The sequence below is a fragment of the Sitophilus oryzae genome, unplaced genomic scaffold (genome assembly GCF_002938485.1).
Source record: "Sitophilus oryzae breed Bouriz unplaced genomic scaffold, Soryzae_2.0 scaffold_111_pilon_pilon, whole genome shotgun sequence".
NCBI lineage: Eukaryota > Metazoa > Arthropoda > Insecta > Coleoptera > Curculionidae > Sitophilus > Sitophilus oryzae.
Genome location: NW_022145749.1, coordinates 1539798 through 1564383, shown reverse-complemented (window position 1 = coordinate 1564383; position 24586 = coordinate 1539798). Strand labels below are relative to the sequence as shown.

The 24586-nt window shown below is 31.9% G+C and overlaps 1 protein-coding gene across 2 annotated transcripts in view; it reads right to left on the bottom strand.

The window, feature by feature from the left end:
- Nucleotides 1-24586, bottom strand: part of LOC115883685 (SPARC-related modular calcium-binding protein 1) — a 142625-nt gene that overhangs the window by 6495 nt on the left and 111544 nt on the right. Inside the window, exons 2-5 of one of the 2 annotated variants that reach the window (XM_030902075.1) lie at nt 20745-20965; nt 16957-17094; nt 14631-14992; nt 3500-3622 (exon numbers count right to left, since the gene is read on the bottom strand). In XM_030902075.1, the coding sequence (XP_030757935.1) occupies nt 3500-3622; nt 14631-14992; nt 16957-17094; nt 20745-20965 (844 nt within the window). The remainder of the gene's footprint in view (nt 1-3499; nt 3623-14630; nt 14993-16956; nt 17095-20744; nt 20966-24586) is intronic. The other variant, XM_030902083.1, reaches the window with a different exon arrangement.

The following is a 24586-nucleotide window of genomic DNA, read 5'->3' as shown; positions in this document are numbered from 1 at the left end:
TGTGCTTCTCCCTGTTTCTTCAACATTCTACTATAACATAACGGAAGAAAAATCTAAAATTTGAAATCTGTGTATTTTCCACAAGTTGAGTTATTGAAGGGCAGGTCGTACCTAATATATCTAAACAATAGAAGAAATGGTCACATGGTCACATTGGTAACAAGTAACAAGATGATTTTCCCATGAACGCACCCTTGATAAAGTTACAAGACTTGATGAAAGTTTTAAAACTGATGAGAACAGTAGTGTACACGAATTTGTAACTAAAAATATAATAAAAAAGTAATCAAATTTTCAGTAATTTTACATAAATCGCCCCAATATAAATCTTATCTAACCTATAGGTTTGATATGCGTCCTTTACAAAATATTCTAAAATATATCTAGACATTTTTTCTTAGTGTTACCTGAATTAGAAAAGTTATGTTTAAGTAAATACTTAAACATATCGTTTGTAGTATTTATGCCTTTAGAATATTTATATTAATATTTGGAATAACAATACTACAAAGAATATGTTAAAGAATTTACTTAAACATAACATTTCTAATTCAGACAACTATAAGAAAAACTTTCTATAGGGTATAGATTTTAATACATATTTTGTAAAGGACGCCGTCAGTATGTATATCCGTACGATAAGGAATCGACAAATTAACTTTATTCAATCTAAATCCAGAATGTATAGTGGCGGTAAAGTATCAATACAGGTCAACTTTATTCAGTACAGGCTAGACTGTATTCAAACACGAATCGTCGCTGTACCAAAAGAGTAAAGGCTGTCTTTACCGAATAAAGATTTTATTATAGATTCGATAAAGGTTCTATACTGTTTGGTTATACGGGAGATGAGAGAGATAACTATTACAATCTTCAATAAAATCTTGATGTCATTGGATACATGGACCCGAGACAATTTATACCAATATACTGACGATCTGAGTTTTATACAAGTTTTACGATACATCTCCTCAGTTCTATCCATCTTTATTTTTGAGGTGTATAATAAAGAAAGAAATATTGTAAGTTGTTGTAAGATGGTAATAATTTGTAGTATATTGATTATTGAATTATTACTGAACATGTGAATGCCCTAATAATTTACACCGTTTTCAAAAAAATATGTATACCCACACTCTGTAATATTAGGTATTATTTTTTATTAACATTAATTCCTCCGAAAAATATGCGAGTTATGTGGTAGAATGCATATTTTCTGTTTCCGTCATATTTTTTTGTTTCTGTATTTTTTAGTTAAACAAATTGATGTGTTTTTTTAAGTTTAGCCTAATTTTGACCATTTTTCATATAAAATTACATAATGGGTTAATTCTATATTTTTGGAAAATATGTTCGCTATTTTTTGCAGCTATATCTGCGTCTGTCATTGGTTTATTCAAATACTGGTCACTTAGAGGAATGATTTAAAGTAAGGTTAAGTTTTGGTACTAACACTATAACAAGCAGAGCTGCAACAAGTCAGTTTTTATTTATTGCACTTAAGTCTTAAGTCTATGTCTTAAGTCATTTTATTTCAAGTCAAGTCATTTTTGTAAAGACTTAACTCTATATTTTTGACTTAAATCATGATGATCTGCAAGTTAAGTCAGTAAAATGACTTAAATCAATATAATTACCCTCAAGTCAAGACAACCAGAATTCAATTTAAGTACCTTTTTTTAAATGTTAATATTAACTTTCTTATACCAACTAGCCATTTTCTTACTAAATATAATATTATTAATTTATTGTAGATGAGAGATTGTAGATATTATTAATTTATTACAGATGAGACTTAAACCACATAAAATAAAACGGTTAATTTTCAGAACAACTACTAACACAAAAATATGTTTTTTTTTATAAAATTTAACGGATTTTGTAGTAGGTACTTTATAAATATACAGGGTGGTCCGAACTGTATTCCGGAAGCTTCAGCAGCATATTCTGCAGATAAAAATAAGTAAAAAAGTTCTTATAAATGTATGTCCTAAAATGCTTAGTTTCGGAGATACAGGGTGTAGAAGTTTCATTTTTATTTCGATTTTTTCAAAATAATTTCTGAAGTAACATAAATATTTGGATGAAATTTGGTGTCTGGGATTTTTTTGATATGATAAATTCGATTTTGATGTCAATATGGCTCCTACTTGTAGAGGGCGCCTCCTACATATTTTTAACCGATTTTAAGAGTAATAACTTTTCGTCCGTACCTGTATAAACCTACTAAGTCAAAAAATATACATTTACTACGTTTTTAACGTAAAAAAGATCTCTTAATAAAAATCGCTACGAGTAATAGTTCTCGAGATATTTGAAATCGAAATTATCAATACCTGTCATCATTTTCATAAATTAAACATGTTGACTAAATAGTTAATAGACGGAAATCATAAATTTGAAATGTTTTTGTGCCAAATCATCACCAATCATCATGTTTTCGAAGAAAATTTTATGATTAATTTAAAAAAATAAAATTTTTCCAAATTTATCTTTTTAGTCCAATAACTATCTACTCAACATGTTTATTTTTTGTCAATAATAACATGTATTGACTATTCCTATTCTAAATATCTCGAGAAGGGTTGCTCGTAACGATTTTTACCAAGAGACATTTTTTACGTAAAAAAACACGAAAATCTATATTTTTTCACTCAGCAGTTCTATACAGATACGGACAAAGTTGTTGCTCTTCAAAACACTTAAAACACATGTAGGTAGCGCCCTCTACAAATAGAAGTCATAATGACATCAAAATCAAATTTCTCATGTCATAAAACTACCAGGCATCAATTTTCATCCAAATATTGACGTTACTTCAGAAATTATTTGAAAAAAATCGAAATAAAAATGAAATTTCTACACCCTGTATCTCCGATACTAAGCATTTTAGGACATACATTTATAAGAAGTTTTTTACTTCTTTTTATCTGCAGAATATGCTCCCGAAGTTTCCGGAATACAGTTCTGACCACCCTGTATATTAATTACAGATAGATATTATCGAATAATGTCTATTAAAAAATGGTGGTGTGTTTTGATCCCTAGGTAATATGTAACATATCGATGGCTTAAGCTTATAATGACTGGAGGATTTTAAGGTACTCTTCAATATATTCGAGATACATTTCTTTTGTTCGTCTTTCGGGCTACATAACGGAGTCGAGGATTCACTTGAAAGACAACAGACCATAGACTTAAAATGCAACAGACCATAGACTTAAAATGCAACAGACCCACTACGCACGCGTAACACGACAAATATAATCAAAATCGGTTCCGAAAAACTAACATTTTGTTTACTACTGGGTATTGAGCATTGTTTTTTATTCTGCCGCTTGGCTGCTGCCTAACAGTTTAAAAAGAAATGTTGCTGTTAAAAATTTATCATAAAAATATATAAAAATCTGACTTAAGCCTTTTATAAAAAGACTAAGATCTTTTTAATGACAGTTTTCTGTTAGCTTGCAGCTCTGCTAACAAGATCAATGAAGCTTACCTCCGTGTGGTGGTGATTGCCTTCTGCTGAGGAAATCGTCCGAATCTGCATCTTCATCGTCGGCATCGTTCGAGCTGCTGACTGTAGCATCTGCATCCAGCGATAAAAACACACGGAAAGAAACTATTTAAGTTCAAAACAAAGTACGCGGGCTGTACGTCCTAGGTTAAACGAACTACCCACTACAAGGAAAGCTAAGCTAAGTCAAGAACTAAAATGGCGAATACTCAAGGAGCTAATTTAAAAATTAATGACAAAATGGTGAAGGAGTTTTAATTAATTTGAAACCACTATTTTAAAAATATTTAAAATAGTAATTTTGTTAATAACTGCTTGAATATTTTGCACCTTCAATAATAAAGAGACCTAAGTCAAATAATAATTAATTTGTGTTGTGCCACTTTTTGATTGAAGGTGTGATTTATTACATAAAAATAATTATCTTATTTTTATGTTAAAAATCATTAAAGTAATTTAGAATATCAAGCTGTAATAGATTTTATATAATTTTTATAATTGAGAGAAAATAGGTACCTACAGAAAGTATATAAAAAGTATTGTTAAAACTGCTTTGAAGGCACTGTTGAGAATTATTAGGTACGTATAGTTTTTAGTAATTTAAATGTGATATGACGGTAAGTGTGTACTTTAACAAACAAGTTGGAAAAAAATATGCAATCTTGAAATAACCAAAAAATATTTTTTGTCTATATTCTATATTAAACGCGTTAAATTTCTGGGCTGATAAATCAAACAATATAATAAATAAATCAACTACGATCTAAGCGTTTCTCTTAAGGTGTTAATTATTCTAAGTAAACACTATTTTCAACAAATAACTACTAAATGTGATCTATACATAGATATGAATAAAATGTCGCATATGTCTATTATTTTCAAATAAAACCTTTTCCTAATATAATAATGTGGTTATTGTTTGCCTCTTCTAATTCTAACAACTTTTTTAAAATATTTGTAGATGGGTTTTGCTACAAAACTCATCTACATCTGAAACGCTTTAGCTATTTTATGATGTCCAAGTTGTTACCTTTATTTAAAGCAATAGTACCAAACAAAAAGTATAATACATACATCTCAATTAAAGCTACCTCGAAAAAAAAAAGTTTCAATAACCTTTTGTTATAAAACTGGTTATGGTTTTTTAGTTGGGATTATGGTGCAAAGATCGGATTGTTTTAATATTCTATTATATTCTATTCTAGCAAAGTTATGAAGTAGAGTGTCTAAAAGAGTACCTAACAGTGTTTTTTAATATGACGGATTTTTGATATCATAACAGTAACATTTGATGTGTTTATGTATTAAAATAGGTCCCCTACTTGTACGCACCTTACTGGCTATCTTCTGTATGACCCATGTATGACCGATATGTAGAAGTTTTCTCTAATTACAAAAAATACAATTTCTACGATAAAATAATATACATCAGACGGCTTTTTCTGTCATATTTTTGTGATTCTATTTCAAATACACACATTTTGTGTTTTGCTTTTATCCGAATTAAATTATGGATTATTATGCTATATTATTATGGAATATATGCTAATTTTACAGTGTCTAGTAATATACAGGTTGTTAACTGGACAATTACTTATAGGGAAACAGAATGGCAACACTGCCTATTGAAAACGCATGCACTTATAGGGTTTTCTGCCGACTCGTCCTGTCGCGTCGTCTATCGACGAGCGGGCCGAGGTTGCCATATTTCAACCATAAAGCTCTTGCCGCGAGTAATAAACAAATTAACAACCTGTATATCTAAAAGCTAGTCAACAAGATAATTAAATTACTATTACTGTGTCCAGTAAGAATAGTTTCAGATTTTAATTTTTTATTTCAGTTTGGACATCTTGATATTGTATTTTATTTTAAATAATGTATCTGAGTGGCATATCTGATATTTTTGTTATTAAATATATAATTATTATAACTTATTTATTTATAGTAGAAATATTTTTTTAACAATTTTAATAACTAATAACATTTATTGAAAACGCGTAAAACAAAACCAGGAAATTGTTTAGCCGTATAAACGTATATCTTCTCACTATTTAAATAGAATTAGAATGGCACTGATGACCTGGAATTTAAGTCAACCATATTAGGTCCCCATCGCGCTCAACCTAAGTTTGTTGATATGCTCCTTCCTTAATATTTTTATTGTAGGGAACCGATTGGTTCTTAAACTGCCAGAGTAGTTTTTTTTAAATAAATTTTTGTCACATGAAAATGTAGCAGTAACAGTAGCTATTAGAAATTAATTTTAATGTTGCCAAAAATGTGTTGTCATACAGAGAGACCAATTACCAACTTCAAAGGATGAGTGAAAAGAGAATAATGCCTAATTTTGTGGCTTGTGGCTATAAACCCAAATAACCTTACAGATTAGATGAAATACTTTAACTGGTCCACTGCGACCATTTCAGATCTATTGTGGTACTCTTCTGATCCTTAGGTTACATTCTCCGTTTTAAAAAGTCTAGCAACTTGGAGACTGAACCCTTCATATAGCTCTCTGTCGATGGCCTATCATTGTCTGTGTTACTGAGAACTAATTATTTGCCAGGCTGTCGCACTGACATAAAATGTGTTGTGTCGTTTCTTCTTCAGATTCACAGAACCTGCACATGGCTTCATCCGTCAATCCCATTAGCTTTAGATGCCTATTCAGCTTACAATGCCCTGTTAGTAGACCCAATACAGCTCTGACTCTATCTTTTGTTTGTTTATCAGCTTAATGCTTCACTTATGGTTTTGGCGAATACACAAACAACCAAACTTATCACTCTTTATTTATGACTAAACCATCACTCTTTATTTCTGACTAAACTTTTTGCAAGGAAAAAAAATGGCATACAACTTTAAGATAAGGCTTTTTGTTGTAAATAAACATGATAATAAAGAATAAACGACTGCTGCGATTTATTTTCTCTTGAACTTTGAGTTCAGTTGTAAAATCACGATTGTCCGGTAATTTTCATTTGATCCAAAGAAAAAAGAATACCTTATGTTGGATTAACAGATGCATAGAGGGGAAGAATTATTGCTCACATTGAACAAGGAATGCCCCAAAGAGATGTAGCAGAGATAGTAGGCGTTACCCAGAGTGTTGACCGGCTAAATTGGTGCCTTCAACATCAAAACTGGACAATTGAGAATTGGCAAAATGTTCTTTTTTTGGATGAGGCCAGAATTGGCCTAAGATCAGATGACCATCGAATTCGGGTTCTCAGAGCTCCAGGAAGACGAGAATAACCCCAGGCTGCAAAATTTGTAGCAAGATATAAAGGAGGAACTGTAACGTTTTGGGGAGGTATTATGTTGGGAGCAAAAACTCCATTGTTACCACTTACATAACTTACACAAACAATCATTAGGCTTTGGAGAGCTGCAATTGGGGATAATTTTAACTTCATGCAAGATAATTCAGCTCCCCATACCAGCAGAGTCGCTAGAGAATATCTTGAAACGGAAGGTGTCATAGTTTTGGACTGGCCTGCTTGTTCACCAGATCTAAACCCTATCGAACACTTGTGGGACCAGCTCAAAAGAAGGGTTAGAGATCGTCGAAACAATCCAGGAAATCTAGCACAGCTTACTGATGCAGCATTAGCAGAATGGGAAAACATACCCCAAGACAAAACGTTGATAATTTAATAAGAAACATGCCAGCGCGGATAGAAGATTGCATAAGGGCTAGAAGTGGAAACATGGATTATTAAAATTATTAATGTTAAAAGTCTTTGGTAAGGACTGAGTTTTATTCATAAACACAAAATGTTCATACGTCTTAAAAATTATGAAAAATAATAGATGATTCCATATGAGTTTGATTGTGTGTATTCTACCTTTGGTTCTACTATGAACTTTTTCGTCTGTCTTGCCCTGGTAAATTTCTCCACCATTCTAGAGACTTCTTGGCCAACCATCGTTTTGTGGCCATCTCGTGACTGCTTTTGCAACTTGTTTGGTCATTTTATCTGCCTTTTGGTTATCCTTGTGACCCTCGTGCCCTGGTACCCAGGCTAACGTAACATTGCTACGCTCACCCAATGTATTTAGAGCACATTTATTTATTATTAATCTCACACTATAACCTTAGAAAAGTAGATAGCGGAAAATATAGCTAATAATTAATGTTTGTGTATTTTAACTAACTGTACAATCAAAACTATAATAAATTGATGCTAAAACTTAAACAGTTTCCTGATTATGTTTTTTATATTAAAGTAATCCGGCTAACAAGACTGAATTGCGGTTATAGCGTGGGTTAAAGATAAGCCTGGCCATTGACAGTAGTGTTTTACCGGAAGACAAAATGTTAGCTTATGTGATTAGGAAATTACATTTACACCTACTAGTCCTGGACGTATCTTCCGTCGCTTCATTCATTAGATCTGGCAGGCAGATTACTTGGGTCGCTATTCGCTAGACAAACAGACTACGTTTCCATTGTTTATCTTGCAATTTAAACATCATTATATAGAGTGTAAAGGAACGACTAGGGTTAATTGGATTATGGGTCCGACGCATTCATGAAATGAATAAAATAGAGGCACTGGTTCATATGTTTGTTATAAGATACTTTGCTTTACTTGTCAGATTGAGTGAATTTATCTATAATTTCTAAAAATTCTCTAAAATTTTTTTTCAAAGTGTGGGTTTCAGTTGGACTGGCCATTATAATTTTCCGGAGCATATAAATGTTTCACAGTGACGTTTTCAAATATTTTTTTTTATACATTTTTTAAGTTTAAGAGTTTTTGTTAACTTTGACGCTTTGAAGTTGATATGGTTTTCCTTGGACAGACACTATTTTTGCTTAAACATATTTTTTCCAAAAATATTTTATGTTACATACTTGAAATTGCACTAAAACAATACCGGGTGTTCTCAAAAGTGGCTTACCCTTATACCACCTTATACCTTATATATTTTTCAGATATAAAAAAGGCGAAATTTGATTTGTTAGTATAGGACATTAGGATTGATTGACGTTTTCAATCATTTTCGGTTACTTCCTGTTTCACCGGAAATAATAATAACAGTTAATTTTTAAATGGTGCCCTCGGTATTTTTTTTCCTTTACATGATAGAAAATGATATTCTGAAAATTATATTCTGACATGTCATATGTCAACTTTTAACATTTTCAATTAAAAAACTAGCATTTTAAATTTCACTCTAGAGTTTGGCCATAAATGTAACAACAATTTTACTTGAAATACCAAGTATGTGGTACCAAATTATTCGTAAAAATTGCCTTTTCCAAATATGCTGATGAGCCACCCTCGTTCCACTTGAAAAAAATTAGTTATGATTAAAAATACGATTTGGGCATTTTTTAAGCGATCAGAAAAAGAAAGGAAAACCATCAAACCATCAAGATGAATTTTATTTTTCCAAAGCTTTTTGATTAAAAATTAATGGTTTTAACATAGCCACGGAATTCTAGATTAAAATTTAAAAGGCTATTTTTTTAATTGAAATTGACATATATATCGTTCTATTCAGAATGTCATTTTCTATAAAAAAGTATAAAATAAATAAGTAAATAAAAAATATAAAGTAATAAAGTAAAAAAATACTGAGGGTATCATTTAAAATCAAAAGGTTGTCATTTTCGGTGACATGAAACAGGAGGCGACCGAAAGTATTTGAATACGTCAATCAATCCCGATTTATGTCATATACATCTAACTAACATACCAAATTTCGTTTTATTATCTAAAAAATAAAAAAGTTATAGGAGTACTAGTAGCATTCACTGTTGAGAAACACCCGTTATAAGTTACGATTGTCAAAATGTAGTATGTTAGAAATAATTACGATATATTATATTCTCAGTTACATCAGTAACATAAAGTGCTCAAAATTCGTGTCTATTACACCCTGTAAACTGATAATTTATATTTTTTAAGATTGTTTACTTAGTCAATTATCAAACTTTAAAACTTTTATACAAACAATGAATTATATTGACGATTTAGCACTTACTTAAATATATTAACATCATTATTTAATACCTATACCCCAAATTTGTTTAAAAATTTAAAATTATTTATGTTCAAAATTTATCACTTTGCTACTAAATGTATACTCTAATACACGTTTAATGATACATCATTTTTGTTGGGAAAAATATTTTATTTTAAATTTTTATATTATGCTAAATGAATTGTTTACTGCCGATTGATTTTTTTCTGATAAATACATTAATATGTATGTTGAAAAGCAGTAGCACACTACAATTGTGTGAATTATGAAATAAAATATATCTTTTTAGACTGACATTGTTTTGCAAAATAAAAACATTAATTCACCGCAATACACCAAAGCCAGGGGTGGATGGGGAAGTGGAAACCGGCCCGGGAAAAACAGGCAACCGGCCCAAATCTACAAAAACAAAATGACCATAACGAAGAAACATATATTTTATTTATTAATATATAAGTAAGGATGTTTTTCGTTCGTGCGAAAAAGCTCTTTTGCCTCCGGTTTAAAAAAAATTGTAATGATCAAAATTTTCGTAAAGACCAGTGTTGGGTCGGACATCTGAAATTTTACTACAAAATGGCTCAGTTTTACAGGGTACTACTGCTTTATTTCCATTATCGTTAACGGTAATTTGATCTTGAATAGGCTACGATTTTGAGTCACGATTTTGAGAAACTTTAAGACTTCCTGATTCAGTCAGCTCAGCTGACCCAATCCTCTGTGAAATACATTACTTTTAGCTTTTCGGATATATACTTTCTTACACATTGTAAAAAGAAATTCTCTCTTTTCTGCTACAGCAGCAACCTCCTCGTGTACACGTATTTTTAACTGAATGAACCGCGGTCGCCATTAAAACTGCAGCATTTTTTAGGTTATTGTATAGTTCTTATCACGAAACTTTTCCTCTATAATTTTCTACATTTGGCATCTTGTATGATAATGCCATGAATCAAACTAAAAAACCCTAGGCAATACCTAGGCAGTGGATATAAATGTGTTCTGATGTAATGCTATGTTACAGTCCATAATAAAGAACATTTGGATTTTCGAGACATATTAATATTTTATTATCTAATCTAGTTTAAACCTTATTTAACTCTTCTCTGCTGTCTCAGTAATTTCTTAGAAAATTCATTTTAGCAACATTTTAAACAACAATTTAGACTTAGCTTTTAGATGTCAAACTTGGCTTTTAGTCCGTCCCCAATTCAAGCCAACCATAGATATGTTTTCTCCGTCAACCGCAGAGTTCGCGTCAAATTCGTCTACCTTTTTACAAAGGGGAGCTCGAAAAATATTGCACCGAGGCACCGCTCACCCCAGTTGTCAATCTACGCTACCGTATTCTTAGTATACATTTAGATCGAGACTATTTAAATTTACCTAATTCTATTCATTCTTTTTTTTTTGCTGCCAGTCAGTCATATTTATTAGTTTTAATAAAAGAATAGTGGGTAAAACTATACAGGGTGAGTCTTAAATAAGTGCAAATATTTTCAGGGGTGGTATATTTCGACCCCAGGAACACGTCTAAGAGATTTTTTTTGTAAAAAAGATGTTAAAAATCGAGCATTTTCTTTTAAACTTTCCTTTATATTTTAGAAAACTTTTTAGAAATTCCTGTTCACCGCAAATTTTCTCCCACGGTTTAGTTTCTTAATCTCTGATATTACGGTACTAAAAGAGATGCAAATGCCGAAAAATTGGGGTGGCTCAATTTTTTTTTAAAAATAAATCTATTTTTTTTTTAATTTCCGGACTTAATAACTCGACTGGACTTATTTGAAACTGGATAAAGAGAATATGTTATGTTTATTTTATTGAGATCTACCAGCCTTGAAAATATTTGCACTTATAAACTCATCTTGTATAATAAAAATTTTCAAACCGAACAAACAACAGATGATTATTAAAATTATAAATGTCCCAGAGAAAGAAATTTTACAATAGTTATCTTACAAATTGGTGTTTATGTGTAAAAGCAACTGACGATTATACTGATGCAAATTGATTAATTAGTTATGGATCACTAAGGATCTTATATCACTTTAGTTAGAAGATTAACCATTTAATTTGCTAATCCAATCTTTTTTGAGCTCTGATCGGGACCGGCCCATCTTTCCACCGGCCCACCGGGAATTTTCCCGCTTTCCCATATGGCCCATCCACCCCTGACCAAAGCACTTTACTTTTGTACTGGACGCGTGTTTCGCTAACCATGTTAGCATCAGCAGATGATTAAAACACGTTTTATTTGACTAGTGTTTTCATTTTGCCGTTGTAACACCAAAGGTTCCAACCCCCAACTGTGTCATTTTTTTATTGTAATTTACTTAAAATGTTCGGCTTGTATGTATCACTAGTCGTTATCGGTAAGAACTAAACTGATATCACTATTCCTTAAATACTAGTATTAACTACTGAACCATCATAAATTAAACGACCCATGACAGAATCACTGTGGTGCCAACGCCTTCTGACCACTGAAGACGAGCTTCTACAAATTGCAATTGCAAACAAATACTGTTACAGGTACTTTATGTTATCGCAGGGCTGTGTAGTATTCGTATAATATATTATTAGGCATAGAATGTAGAATGTTTAGGAGGGGGGTTAATCACCGTGATCTTACAGATCTATTGCGTGTTCCCCTTTCTTGAGTTATAACTCATCATACAGTCTTAGGGCTTTGACAAAAGACAGTATCTGAGACGACTCCACAGAGGCCAGCTCTCCATCTTCGACATTAGTGGTACCAAAGTTTATGGCACGAACGGTTGCCGTTTCGGCGCACTCAGTGATAAAGTGTTATGGTGTTTCCCTATTTTCCCCACAAAATCTGCATTCGCCCTTGTTTCTCAGTTTCAATCTACTGAGGTGTTCATTGAGGAGACAGTGTCCTGTTAGAAACCTCGCGTTAATCCGATTACGCGTAAATATCTTTTTGACTAGGTTCTTACATTTTCGTTTTTTTTTATTTTACATATTGCATTTTCAGAATTTCAACTTGGCTCTCATCATATTATAATTTACATACATGATCTTATACACTCAGATGCAAAAAAAACGCAACAGAGAAATAATTTTTGGTCAAATTTAAAGTGTTATATTTTTGTTATTTTTAGCCCTATTTGCATGAATTTTTTAGCAAACTGTACATAATTATATCAACTTTAATTCGTAAACTCAGTTTTTTGTAAACTTTAGTAATTGACATATTATACAGGGCTAATCGAGGGGTTGTTTTATTATCGTAACTTTAAAACACCCTGTGCAATAATTTCGTGTGTAAATTTTCCTAAAATATAATTTGACGGTAAGATAAGAACCATGTCTCTTGAGCATTTCGTTTTTTGGATACGTGAATGCATGCTTTGGTTAATTTTTAAGAGCGAAATGAACTGATCACGATCAATTTGCAATTTTTTCAGTTATCATTACCTTTGATGTAATTTTTTAAAAAGACGAGATGGTTTTGGTGACTATTGTCGCCATATTACGGCTGCATCGGATACTCTATACTGAATTAAAAAAGCTTTAAATACTAACGATACACACAGGCCTGGTTTTAATAAACATTAATAACGATAACAGAACTAACGATTTTAAGGAAAACATGTAATACTGAAGTATACAAACAGAAATTGTAAAAAATTCTCTAATACTTTGTATTGAATCCCCTGGCTGGTATAACTGCCTGTATGCGTTTGTTAAGCAGTAGCTCACAATTCGCAAGCGTTACTACCAAAAAACCGCTGCGGAGGTACTTCAACATACCTCGCCGCTATCACCTTGGCCCAGAGAAAACAATAAACAAAAGATGTTATCGTGGGGACTATAATAAAAAAGAAGAATGAAATTATTGGGCAACCTACAGTAAGATTAGCCATGAAACATGGCTAAAATACAACTACCCGTAGACACTCAGTGTTTCTGCCTTCCGGCTTCATCAATACGGGAGGAATCAGCAACGATCAACTAGCAATCCTGAAAAAAGAAAAAGGGGAAGTACCTCCGCAGCGGTTTTTTGGTAGTAACGCTTGCGAATTGTGAGCTACTGCTTAACCAGGTTGCAAATGTTGCCTAGTGCCTCGTTTGCTTCCCCTTTTTCTTTTTTCAGGATCGCTAGTTCATCGTTGCTGATTCCTCCCGTAGTGATGAAGCCGGAAGGCAGAAACACTGAGTGTCTACGGGTAGTTGTATTTTAGCCATGTTTCATGGCTAATCTTACTGTAGGTTGCCCAATAATTTCATTCTTCTTTTTTAATAGTCCCCACGATAACATCTTTTGTTTATTGTATACGTTTGTTCATACTGCCATTGAGGCTGCATATATCATATTGCGTTATGTTTTCCCATTCTTCTTTAAGGGCCAAGTGAAGTTCATTTAATGAAGCTGGTAACCGCTTCACGACCTCTAACCCTCCTGCCAAGCATTTCCCAAACGTCGAACATGATGATCAGTTCATAGTAGTATGTAATTCACAATAATCACCAAAGCTGCCTTGTCATATTGAAAAAAAAACTTCAAAAATAAGTTATAATTGAAATAATTGCAAATTGTTGGTGGCAAGTTCATTTCGCTCGTAAAAATTAACCAAGGAATGTATTGATAAAATGCTCAGGAGACATGGTTCTGACTCTAAAATTATATTTCAGGAAAATTTACAAATGAAATTATTGCACAGGGTGTGTCAAAGTTAGGGTAAAAAATAACCTCTCGATTAACCCTGTATAATACGCCAAAAACTAAAGTTTATAAAAAAACTGAGTTTACAAATTAAAGTTGATATAATTATATTTATACAGCTTGCTAAAAAATTCATGAAAATAGGGCTAAAAATAATAAAAATATAACAGTTTAAATATGACCAAAATTTTCTCCGTTGCGTTTTTTTTGCATCTGAGTGTAGATTATTGCACAAATCGAGCTCTTTACTTCGTAGATATACACATATACTTCATTTTATTTATATCTATGTACAAATATGAAAACACTTTTTAACCCAATAGATAATTAACGCTAATGACAGGTATACTCTTTTTAATACCTAAACTAACTAAAAGAAATAAAAGCCGTCTACAACATTGAACAACAAATAATATTTACCTGTCTGTCCATTTTTATCGAAGCAGTCGTTCCATTCCTGTGATGTGATCCTCAGGTCGTTGTTGATGTCGCAGGACTTAGGAAAAGCTTTGGCGCACTTCTTCGGCTTCATCGCTTTCTTCACCAGCCGTTTGATGTCTCTGTATTCGTTCTTGTCCAGTATCATGTCGTTGTTCTGATCTAACGTACGAAATTTCCACTTTATCACCATGTCGTCGTTATCATTTCGGCCTGCGTCTCGATGATATTCGGAGTGAAAGCTTTTGATAAGGTTGTTGTTGAAAAGAGACTTTTCGCTCATCCTGCAGATGTTCTTCTTGGTGTTGCTGGGCGATCTTGTTTTTTTCTTTCTGCTTCGACACCTAAGAGCAATAAATAAGAACTGAAGAATAATCAGAAAAAGTTGCAGAGTACATTAAATGTACTATTTCTTCCTTAATCTCTTTGAATCTGGTAGACAATTCAGTATTGTAACTAAAACAATATTGCACCTCCATTTTCTACTAATGAGCTTTAATACTACAGGAAATAGATTAGTTTATACTTGATAACGGTCAGTTATTTATCTGACCGAAACCCTGTGTAAGTCAAAATAAATAAAGAAAATGGAAAAGGCACATTAAATGGAGAAACAGGGCTCAACAATGTTATTCATAGGTCCAGAACTTGATGTAAAAATAATACAAAAATGGTACAAAATAATATACAGGGTACGGCAATAGTGCGTCGGGCATCTATAGCTCCTAAAATAAAAAACTTGGGAATTTAGTTTAAGCGCATACCTAAATATGTACAGGGATGTATTTCAGGAAAATATTTTAACTTCTACGGGGTGGCTTAAAAATGTGAGAGTGGATCGAGATGATTTTTTTTAATGGAACATCCTGTATATTATTACATTTTTGGCTTCTTTGCTGATCACATTACATAATCGATAGTTTCAGAGATAAATAAATAAAAAATATTAATTTTTTAGTCGTTCTTGAACTGTCCTGAAATCAAAAGCATCTGTGGTATTTACTAAAGATGGTACTTAACTTAGGTGCAAATTACGCAAACTTAAATCATACAGGGTGTTCAAAATTCTAGGCCAAACTTTCTAAAATATAAAGAAATATTTCTTAATTTTTTTTTAAATGGAACACCCTGTATATTATTCTTTACGGTTTCGCAGATATTCGCGGTAATATAGTACATATGGAATTTTCCACAGTAAATTGTTATCAAAGAACCCAAAGATTTTTCTCTGGTATTTTACAGTTGAAAGAGCCATATGTAATAATACCGCGAATATCTGCGAAATCGTTAAAATTTTTGAAATACTTTAAATACAAAAAATGTTAATTTTTAAATTCTCCATCTAATAAAAATATATTAACAAATTAATAAATTTATATTTTAACAACAATCTAATGAACCTATATTTTTAATAATTTTTTTAATAAAGGCTGAAGTATATATTTTTTTCATTTATTTATTTATATCTTTGAAACTATAAAAGCAAATTAAATAATATCTTAGGACCATGTAAAGTGATCAGAAGGGAAGCCTAAAATGCAATAATATATAGGATGTTCTATTAAAAAAAATCACCCCGATTCAATTTAATTTTTTTTAGTAGAAGTTTGAGAGCTAGAGATTAGAGATGCCCGACGCATTATTGACGGACCCTGTAAAAGATTCAGTCTTCAAGTTATTAGAATTTTTGAGAAACGTATAACTAGAGAATATAATATAGATATTAGAAGAGGACCACAATAGATCTATAAAGGTCATAGTAGTATTTGCCTCAGAAAATCTAATTTAATCTAATAAAATAATAATCCAATGTTCATTTTTATTGGGAATAATAAGGATGTATATCGTATATATCTTCATATAAATACTATATAGAAACCAATATGCTTACTATATTATTTCTTACTATGTATTACATAAGATTTTACTATTACTGCTATTGGCTAACCATTTGAAAATATCTGAGAAGAGTGTTTTTTATTTTATTAAAACACTCTGTTAATATCAAAGCAAAACCTTTGAAGGCGGGTAAAAGGACAATAACTCACAATCTTTAATATCTGTAACAGTTTTTATTTTATTAAAACACTCTGTTAATATCTGTAACATAGTTACTTGGTTTAATTTTGTAAGAAAACGATATATTACGCTATTTATTATAACATAAGTAGGTTGAATAGAATGCGAATATTAGTAAGGATATTTTTTTAAACTTTTGGTAAACAGAGCATTTCATGAATTCAAAAACTTTTATTAGGGTCATTAATTCGATATTTATTAATTATATTTTTTATATTAAATGACATACCTTATAGGTTTACTGCCTGGTTTTTCGTTCATCTTTTTTGTCGAATAAGGAATTGGAATACCATCTGGAGTAACGCACCAACAAAAGCCCGTAGTTGGATGGCATTGTCCAGGTTCATAAGCACCATTTTGTTTACATCTAAAAGGACATTTACAATATAAGTAAAATCATTAGTGTGTTTATAAGCTCGTTAAACCTAGTCAACACAACGAAATACATGTAACAATAGCATAGTTCAATAATTAGTATTCCAAAAGCTTTCATCTTATTTTGGAACTAGGGTGTGTCAAGTGAATTTTGGAAAGGCGTTTGGTACCGAAATAAGATTTTTATGAACAGATTTTAAGAAACTTTCATTTAAAATCCTTTTAATTCATTTAACAATTATTGAATTATTAACAATTGCACCCTGGAAGACTCCATCCGTAACCTGGAATGGAAATCCTCCAAGACACTCGAATAAATTTTTCAGAAAAGACAGTAAAAAATTAAAGACACTGTCTCCTCAACGAACAGCAATATTAGATTGAGGCTATAAGAAACAACGGCGAGTGCAAATTATGTGGGATAAAGTTTTTTATTCGAAGAATCAATAATGCTCAGAAGACGACTTCTTAAAAATAACTGAATATCTACTTGTTGTTTGATTTGGTATCGTATATCGGCAGGTTGGTTATGAATAGACCGGATAAAGCTAAAAATAAATATATCTCTTCATTATGTGGATCGTCTAAAGAAGCTGAACACATTAGGCAAAGATAATCTAGATAAATCCTTCTCTGGGTGCCAGCCCACCACGTGATGAAAAAGCAAACTAAACTGGACCAGAACCGTTCTGCTTCCCAAGTGGAAACCAACTTAAAGCGTAATTTAAGAACCCGGAAGACTCCATCTGTAACCTGAAATGGGAATCCCCCAAACGTCCAAAATACTCGAAACAACTTCTCAGAACTTACGAACGAAAGAAAAAAAAAATTCCTTAATTTAAGTAAGAACAATCTTCGGATTTTCAGGGGGTTTTTACATGACATTATCTCCTCAATGCACAGCTCAGTAGATCGAAGCTAAGAAATAACGGCGAATGCAGATTGTGTGGGGAAAATGGGGAAAGCTCATCACTGAGTATGCCGAGATGACAGCTATGCTATTAATCCCATAAACTTTGGTACGATATATCGAGAAGTGTCTATCGGGAGACTTTCATCATTGATACTACGCATGCGCAGGTAGAAGATGTTGCCATATTTCTATAAATACTATTTATATTTATTTTATATTTTTTCTAACCTTGTTTTTTCTAATCTCTTTTTCACTGAAATTGTGTATAAAGGACAGTTAAATACATTATAAATGTTAGAAGGCTGCTTTGTATCCTTTCCTACTGATAAAGGTCTTTTAGCGCATCTTCAAAAGCAGCATGTAGTTATGATATCATTCTACTCGATTTTCTCCTATTTCAGGTAAATGTAGCAACAGTATCTTTGGTACAGTAACAATACAAATTCTATGATTAATTTTATATTTTAAGATTTTTAGATTTATATTGACCAATATCAAAATTCCAATGATGTGAATTATGTGTAAAATAGAGGAAAGATACTTAATGGAGATTGCGAAGTAAGGTATTATCATTGTGATCAGATCATAATAGTATCATTCATATACATTAAAAACATAAATTCATAATCTGATAATTATCAAGAAAAATGAAGCAGTATCTGCTGGCGAAAGGAATGGATATGTTACTAATGATTTTATTTTGTGAGAACACACAAACATTTTGTGAGGACACATATTTTATTTGGCAGGAAGGGTTTATGCTCAAAGATATACAAATAGGAATTTTCTTGACAAGCGTTCCTTGAAAAACTACTTTTTCTATTTCGCAGAGCTGATATTGTGGTATATGAAAAACCTATTAGGCAAAAACCTCTCATTGGAAGTGAGGAACATGAATTTGCTTCAATTGGTTCTTTTATAGAAAATCCCATATAACTACAAGTAGTCGTAATATAAATCAAAAAGAACTACTGCTTTATTTTTCTTGATAAAATAATAAATACTTACTTATTTAGGTAAATTAAATAAAAGTAAACTGTTATAAATTTAAATAAAGTCCATAAACAAATGTCGATTTTCAAAATAGCTACTAAGTGTCACTAGCAAATTTCCATGGCGACACCAGCCTTCTTGATTGCCATTTTATTGATTTTTGCTTTTTATTCAAAATCTGAGCTAGGTAGGTATAGGAAACCCTAATATAGTTTGAAAGAGCATTTAAATCTGCCTCGACTTATTTAAAAAAATACATAGTGTTGCATTTAAAATAACGAAGTTTTTATGTAAAATAAATATTTAAAAAGACCAGCAAAGTTTTTTAGTAAAGTTTTTTTCTCTGGCTTCAAAGTGAGCACAAGAATTAACTCTGAAAATTAAGGCACAGGGTGTTGACAAACTGTTTTATTATAGCATGCATATTTAAAAATCTTTAAATATCTCCAAAACCAAAGCATTTAAACATATTAAACCCTTATAATAAATGCCTTATTTTATGTCCAATAATCCAAAAATAAAATAAAATACCTGGTGTTCCATAAGAAAAAATATAACTTTGGTATGGATCTTATTTCTGACACACCCTGTACATTTCAAAATAATTTTAAATTATGCACATTGCCTTCCCACATATACTCATAAAATATTTTGTTTCTACATCTTTCCGTTTTCGTATAATCAACCGAGGCGAATGAGGTGCGCCACCCTGTATATAGTATATTTTGTAAGCTTTTGAGTCCATCTAATATCTTTATAAGAATGGTTTTAAAAATATATATTTTAATTAAGGTTATTATAAGTATATTATATAACTAATGTCTTTGTTGAATATATCATTGTTCATTGTTTGTATGAACATATCGTTTTTGCTCTCTCGTATAATCAACATGTCATTATTTAAGTGTTTGTTTTACAGTCGCTAATAGCAGTATGTATAATGCAGTAGGTAAAAGTTTTTAGTAGTTGAACAGTACTTCACTAATCCTTCATAAACAAAAATGAGTTTTATATAGTCGTAAGTACTCATTTTAAAAATTAGTGACCTATACTATTAGTAATAAATTATAACTTTCTCTTGAATTTTTACACTTTCAGCACTTATGGGCTATCTAAAAGGAACCTTTCATTTGACTCTTTATAATAAAGTAAGACCTGTAAAGAATCAATTCGTTAGTCAAAATAATGTAAGATCCCTAGTTCTGTTCTAAAGTTTGGTATGTTAAACTGAATTATAACTTAATTATATGTTAAATTTATCCTAATAAAAGTTATTTATATTTTATAATAATAATAACCGAAGAAAATAAAGCCGAAACTATTTGTTTATATGTGATTGAAGTATTAGATTTGCCTCACTTAGTCAAAAAAGTGTTACTTTCAGCTTCTATAAGATTTTAAAACACAAGAGATTAAACCAATAACTCCTAGAAGATTCTTTTAGCAGTTGTAGGTTAAAGCCGCTGATCTGGCAAAACATATGACGCTGCTGTTCAAGTGCAATAGAAATAACAGAGTATCTTCTATGTTTGGCATGGGACTCCTAAACCGTGAGAGGTTTTAAAAATTTAACACCCAATAAGGTAAAGTAAAACAGCTTCAATAGATCTTCAGCTTAGTAAGGAGCTTATGGTCTCTGGGAAACTAGACAATTAATAGATGGGAATCTTTTGGAAAGAACATCTACATAATTGAATATAATAAAGTCTATTGCCTAAAATAATACATATTTATACCTTGCTTTGAACCTATGCTGTGGAAATTCTGAGTCTAACAGGTCCCATTCCAAACACTGCCTTTGTTGTTTACACAGACCTCTCTTCACCATAGTTATGTTCTTATTTTGACACCTGACGCGTTCCAACTGACATCTATTAGGATAGCTCAACCCGTCTGAACCACAAACCGTCTTTTCATTGTCTGTCTTTTTGCATGCGTTGGGGTTACATTCACTCGACTAGAAAAGAAAGAAATATATATGAATACATACATTCAATTTTTATTGAAATTGTTAATTAGACAAATCAACTGCCTCTTCATACGAATCATATCATCGAAATCTTTATCATCAAAATTGTGGTAGTTTTATATACCTGCTAATTTCTTTAGTTTTAATCATATTTTATTTACTATCAGAGATGTTTTTTAGTATCCGCGTTTTATCTGGGCGCTTGTTCTCGCGCCTCTACACATGCTGGCAGTCAGAATCCGACTTGTTACATAACAGAGGATAAGGAAATATCTGGGTAAGCAGACGGAAATCCATACAAATAAAATATCTATAAGACAAGTCGGCAGGGTGGTTATGAAGAGGATGGGGTTTTAATCTACTGATCATGTAAACATGGTTATTCACAGTATAGTATGTATGTTTTCTCCAATTTCTATAATTATCGAGAAAAATGTGGAAATTTATTTAATATTTCATATTGGCATTTTTATTTTTTAAATAACAAAAAAGGAAATAGTAAAAGAATACATATATTGTATTATACATAGCTGTGTATTAGTTATACAGAGCTCGGGATCTCTACTACCAGAAATCAACAGAAGAATTAAGTTAGCATGGAGTACTTATACAGGAAACTCAATCATATTCAAATCTAGAATGCCACTTTATCTAAAGAAGACAACAATCGACAAATGTGTACTACCAGTTCTGCCTTATGCGTGCGAAACCTGAACACTTAAAATGGTCATTATAAGGAAACTGCAGGTCTCACAATGCTCAATGGAACGAAATATAATGGGAATAACCAAGAAATACCGTAAAAGAATAGAGTGGATACGATCAAAGACCCAGGGAATAGGTGTCATCCACAGAATCAAATCCCTCAAGTGGCAATGAGCAGGACACCCGGTAAGAGGGACGGACCACAAAATTTACAGCATGGTACCCACGAGGAATTAAGAGACCTAGAAGAATAGCAAACCTGAGATGGGATCATGATATTCAAAAATTAGTGGGGATAACTTGGACCCGCATAGCCAGCAATAGACAACAATGGGCCCAACTACAAAGAGACTATCTAAATATGTGAGGTGCTACACCATAAATGGAAATAGTTGAATAAGCTGAGAATGATGATGGTGTTTAGGTTTTGTTTTACCGTACTGCCAACGACACAGCAAATATTCTTAAATTGTCAACAAAGTAGATCTTACCACAAACTATTAGGGTGTATTCCGTTGCTAACCTGGGTTATGGTTTTATGTTCCATTTCTATCGGTTTCCTGAAAGTTTTCTTATTACGGAACACGGTTCCTGAAAAATATCTTTATAAATTGTCACCAAACTAACCAGCGCGAGAAGGCTGGTTTTTCTGGTTTTGTTCGTCAATCAATGTCATTTATGTAACAGAAATCAAGCAAATATTGGGAAGTTGTATAGTAAACGCCACGAATGTTTGGGAGTGATTCATCGGTCGCTACCATGTGAACTAATCTGTTCAAGGTCACATGAAACTTAATTCCAGTGCCGTGGTGTTTCAAGTCATATAATAATCAATATATAATCTGTTGTAATTTGTTGTTTTAACTGTCAAAGTCTTGTCAAAACATATATTTGGTGATAAATATAAAATGGAAAGCCCCATTAGTCGCACTGCAAACACACCAATGGACTGACGCACAAAAACGAATCAATCAAAGAAACGCGATATAGTATCGTCTTTGTCAATCACGCTAACATTTTAGAATAGGTAGGAGGAGCGCAGGCAGATGATTAGATCGGGCTTTAAAAACCTACGTCTGCGGTAAAAATTAACGTTTTTAATGTAAAAAATGATGGCGCGCGTGTCGATTCTAACTTCATCAAGCGATGAATCACTCCCAAACATTCGTGGCGTTTACTCTAGTGAAATTCTCATTTAATTTCTAAAATTTGTAATAATATTTTGAATTTATAACCAAAAGCAATGGAGGTAGGTAGTAAAAGTAAATCAATTTCATTAACTAAATGAATTACTTTTTAGGACCATTTAAACTTATTATGCAGCCATTGTAGTCAGGAACATTTAAGAAAACATGAGAAACAAGACAAGTAATCGTGAATGTTTTGTAAGCTATAAAAATATAAATATTGACTAGATTTCTTTATTTATTATTAATCTATTTTAATATTGGACCTGTAAATCTTCACTTGAGCTGTCTAACTAGTTTAACAGTTCATTAATAAAATATTTTTCAATATTAAACTCCATTGAAAAGAAGAAGCAAACGTAAAAGCAGAGAATAGGTAAATTAATTAAAAATGCATTAAAGATAAATTTTATAATAAAGTTATTGAAATTTAGAAAACGTCAACATTTGACATTTCCAGTATTTTACCAAACTGTTCCGTACCAAACCGATGTTTTTCAGGAACCGCTCTTTACCGTAGTTTACCGGTCTGGTTCGCCTGGTTTTGCAACGGAATACAGCCTTAGTAACGTCCACTTTATTTATATCATATTGCCGGTTCGGAGACGGTGCAGTGACGTCACGGTGACGTTACCTATAATGAGAATCGTGCATTACTTTGTCAAAAGAATACGAGGGGTAATGTTTATGCCGCACTAATTGCGCATAAGATGCAAAAGCAAAAGATGCAGCACGCAACGCATAGACTTACGCAACGACATTAACATTGGATGTTTTGGTTACTTATGATTATTAACCCTGTTATTAACACAGCATTTGACGACAAAAAATTATAATTAGAACATTGTTATAAGTAACTTTAAAGGTATTATAGTTATTTAGGTATCAAGGGAATTATAAGTAATGTCAATTACCGATGGCCCCACTATAATTCCCGTGCTAAATAGACAATTTTATTAATAACTGAATTTAATATATATTTTTGTCCAATTTTAAAACAACACAAATGTTGCATTTATTAATCTTCCGATATTTTTGTATTTGAGCTGCTGGTAGAAACTTTGTTGCCTGCTTATTATTATTTGATTAATATAGGATTATTGTTACTATTGTATTAAATGACCTGTTTATAAATTGGCGGTTATTGTCAATTGACTTCAGTTTTTTGTCAAAAAAAAAACGCCTTTCGCACGAATTCGGCACACGTTCGAGGACGTTGTTTCGTTTTTATGAATCCATTTATTAGGTATTTTTTAAATACTTTTTGGAAAGAATATAATAGGTTTGTTCCAACCCGCCGCAGAACCGTCACCGAACGATCACGCTTGTGCGCAGTAATTCAAATGTGTTCCAACCGAGATTTGACGGTTACCGGACGATCCTATTTGCGTACCAACCTACCTTGGGATCGTTTAGTTACGATTTCAGAACGGTAATTTTGGTACATGGTCCAAATTGAGAACTGTTTGGGTTGACTTGCGCCTTAAAGCATATTGGCAGGGATTATCGATTTTAAACAGCTGATTCTGGTCCGGCGTCCGGCTGATGCTTCTGTCTTGGTTATTTTTTACAAATTCGAATACGTGTGCGTTATACTTTTGCTTGTGAGTTTGTGTGGAGTAAATCTTTCGGAAATTTTAATTAATTTTTTATTTATAAAATAATGTTCAAAGATTCTACCACTGCAATGAAATAACAGGAAACTACGCATAACAGG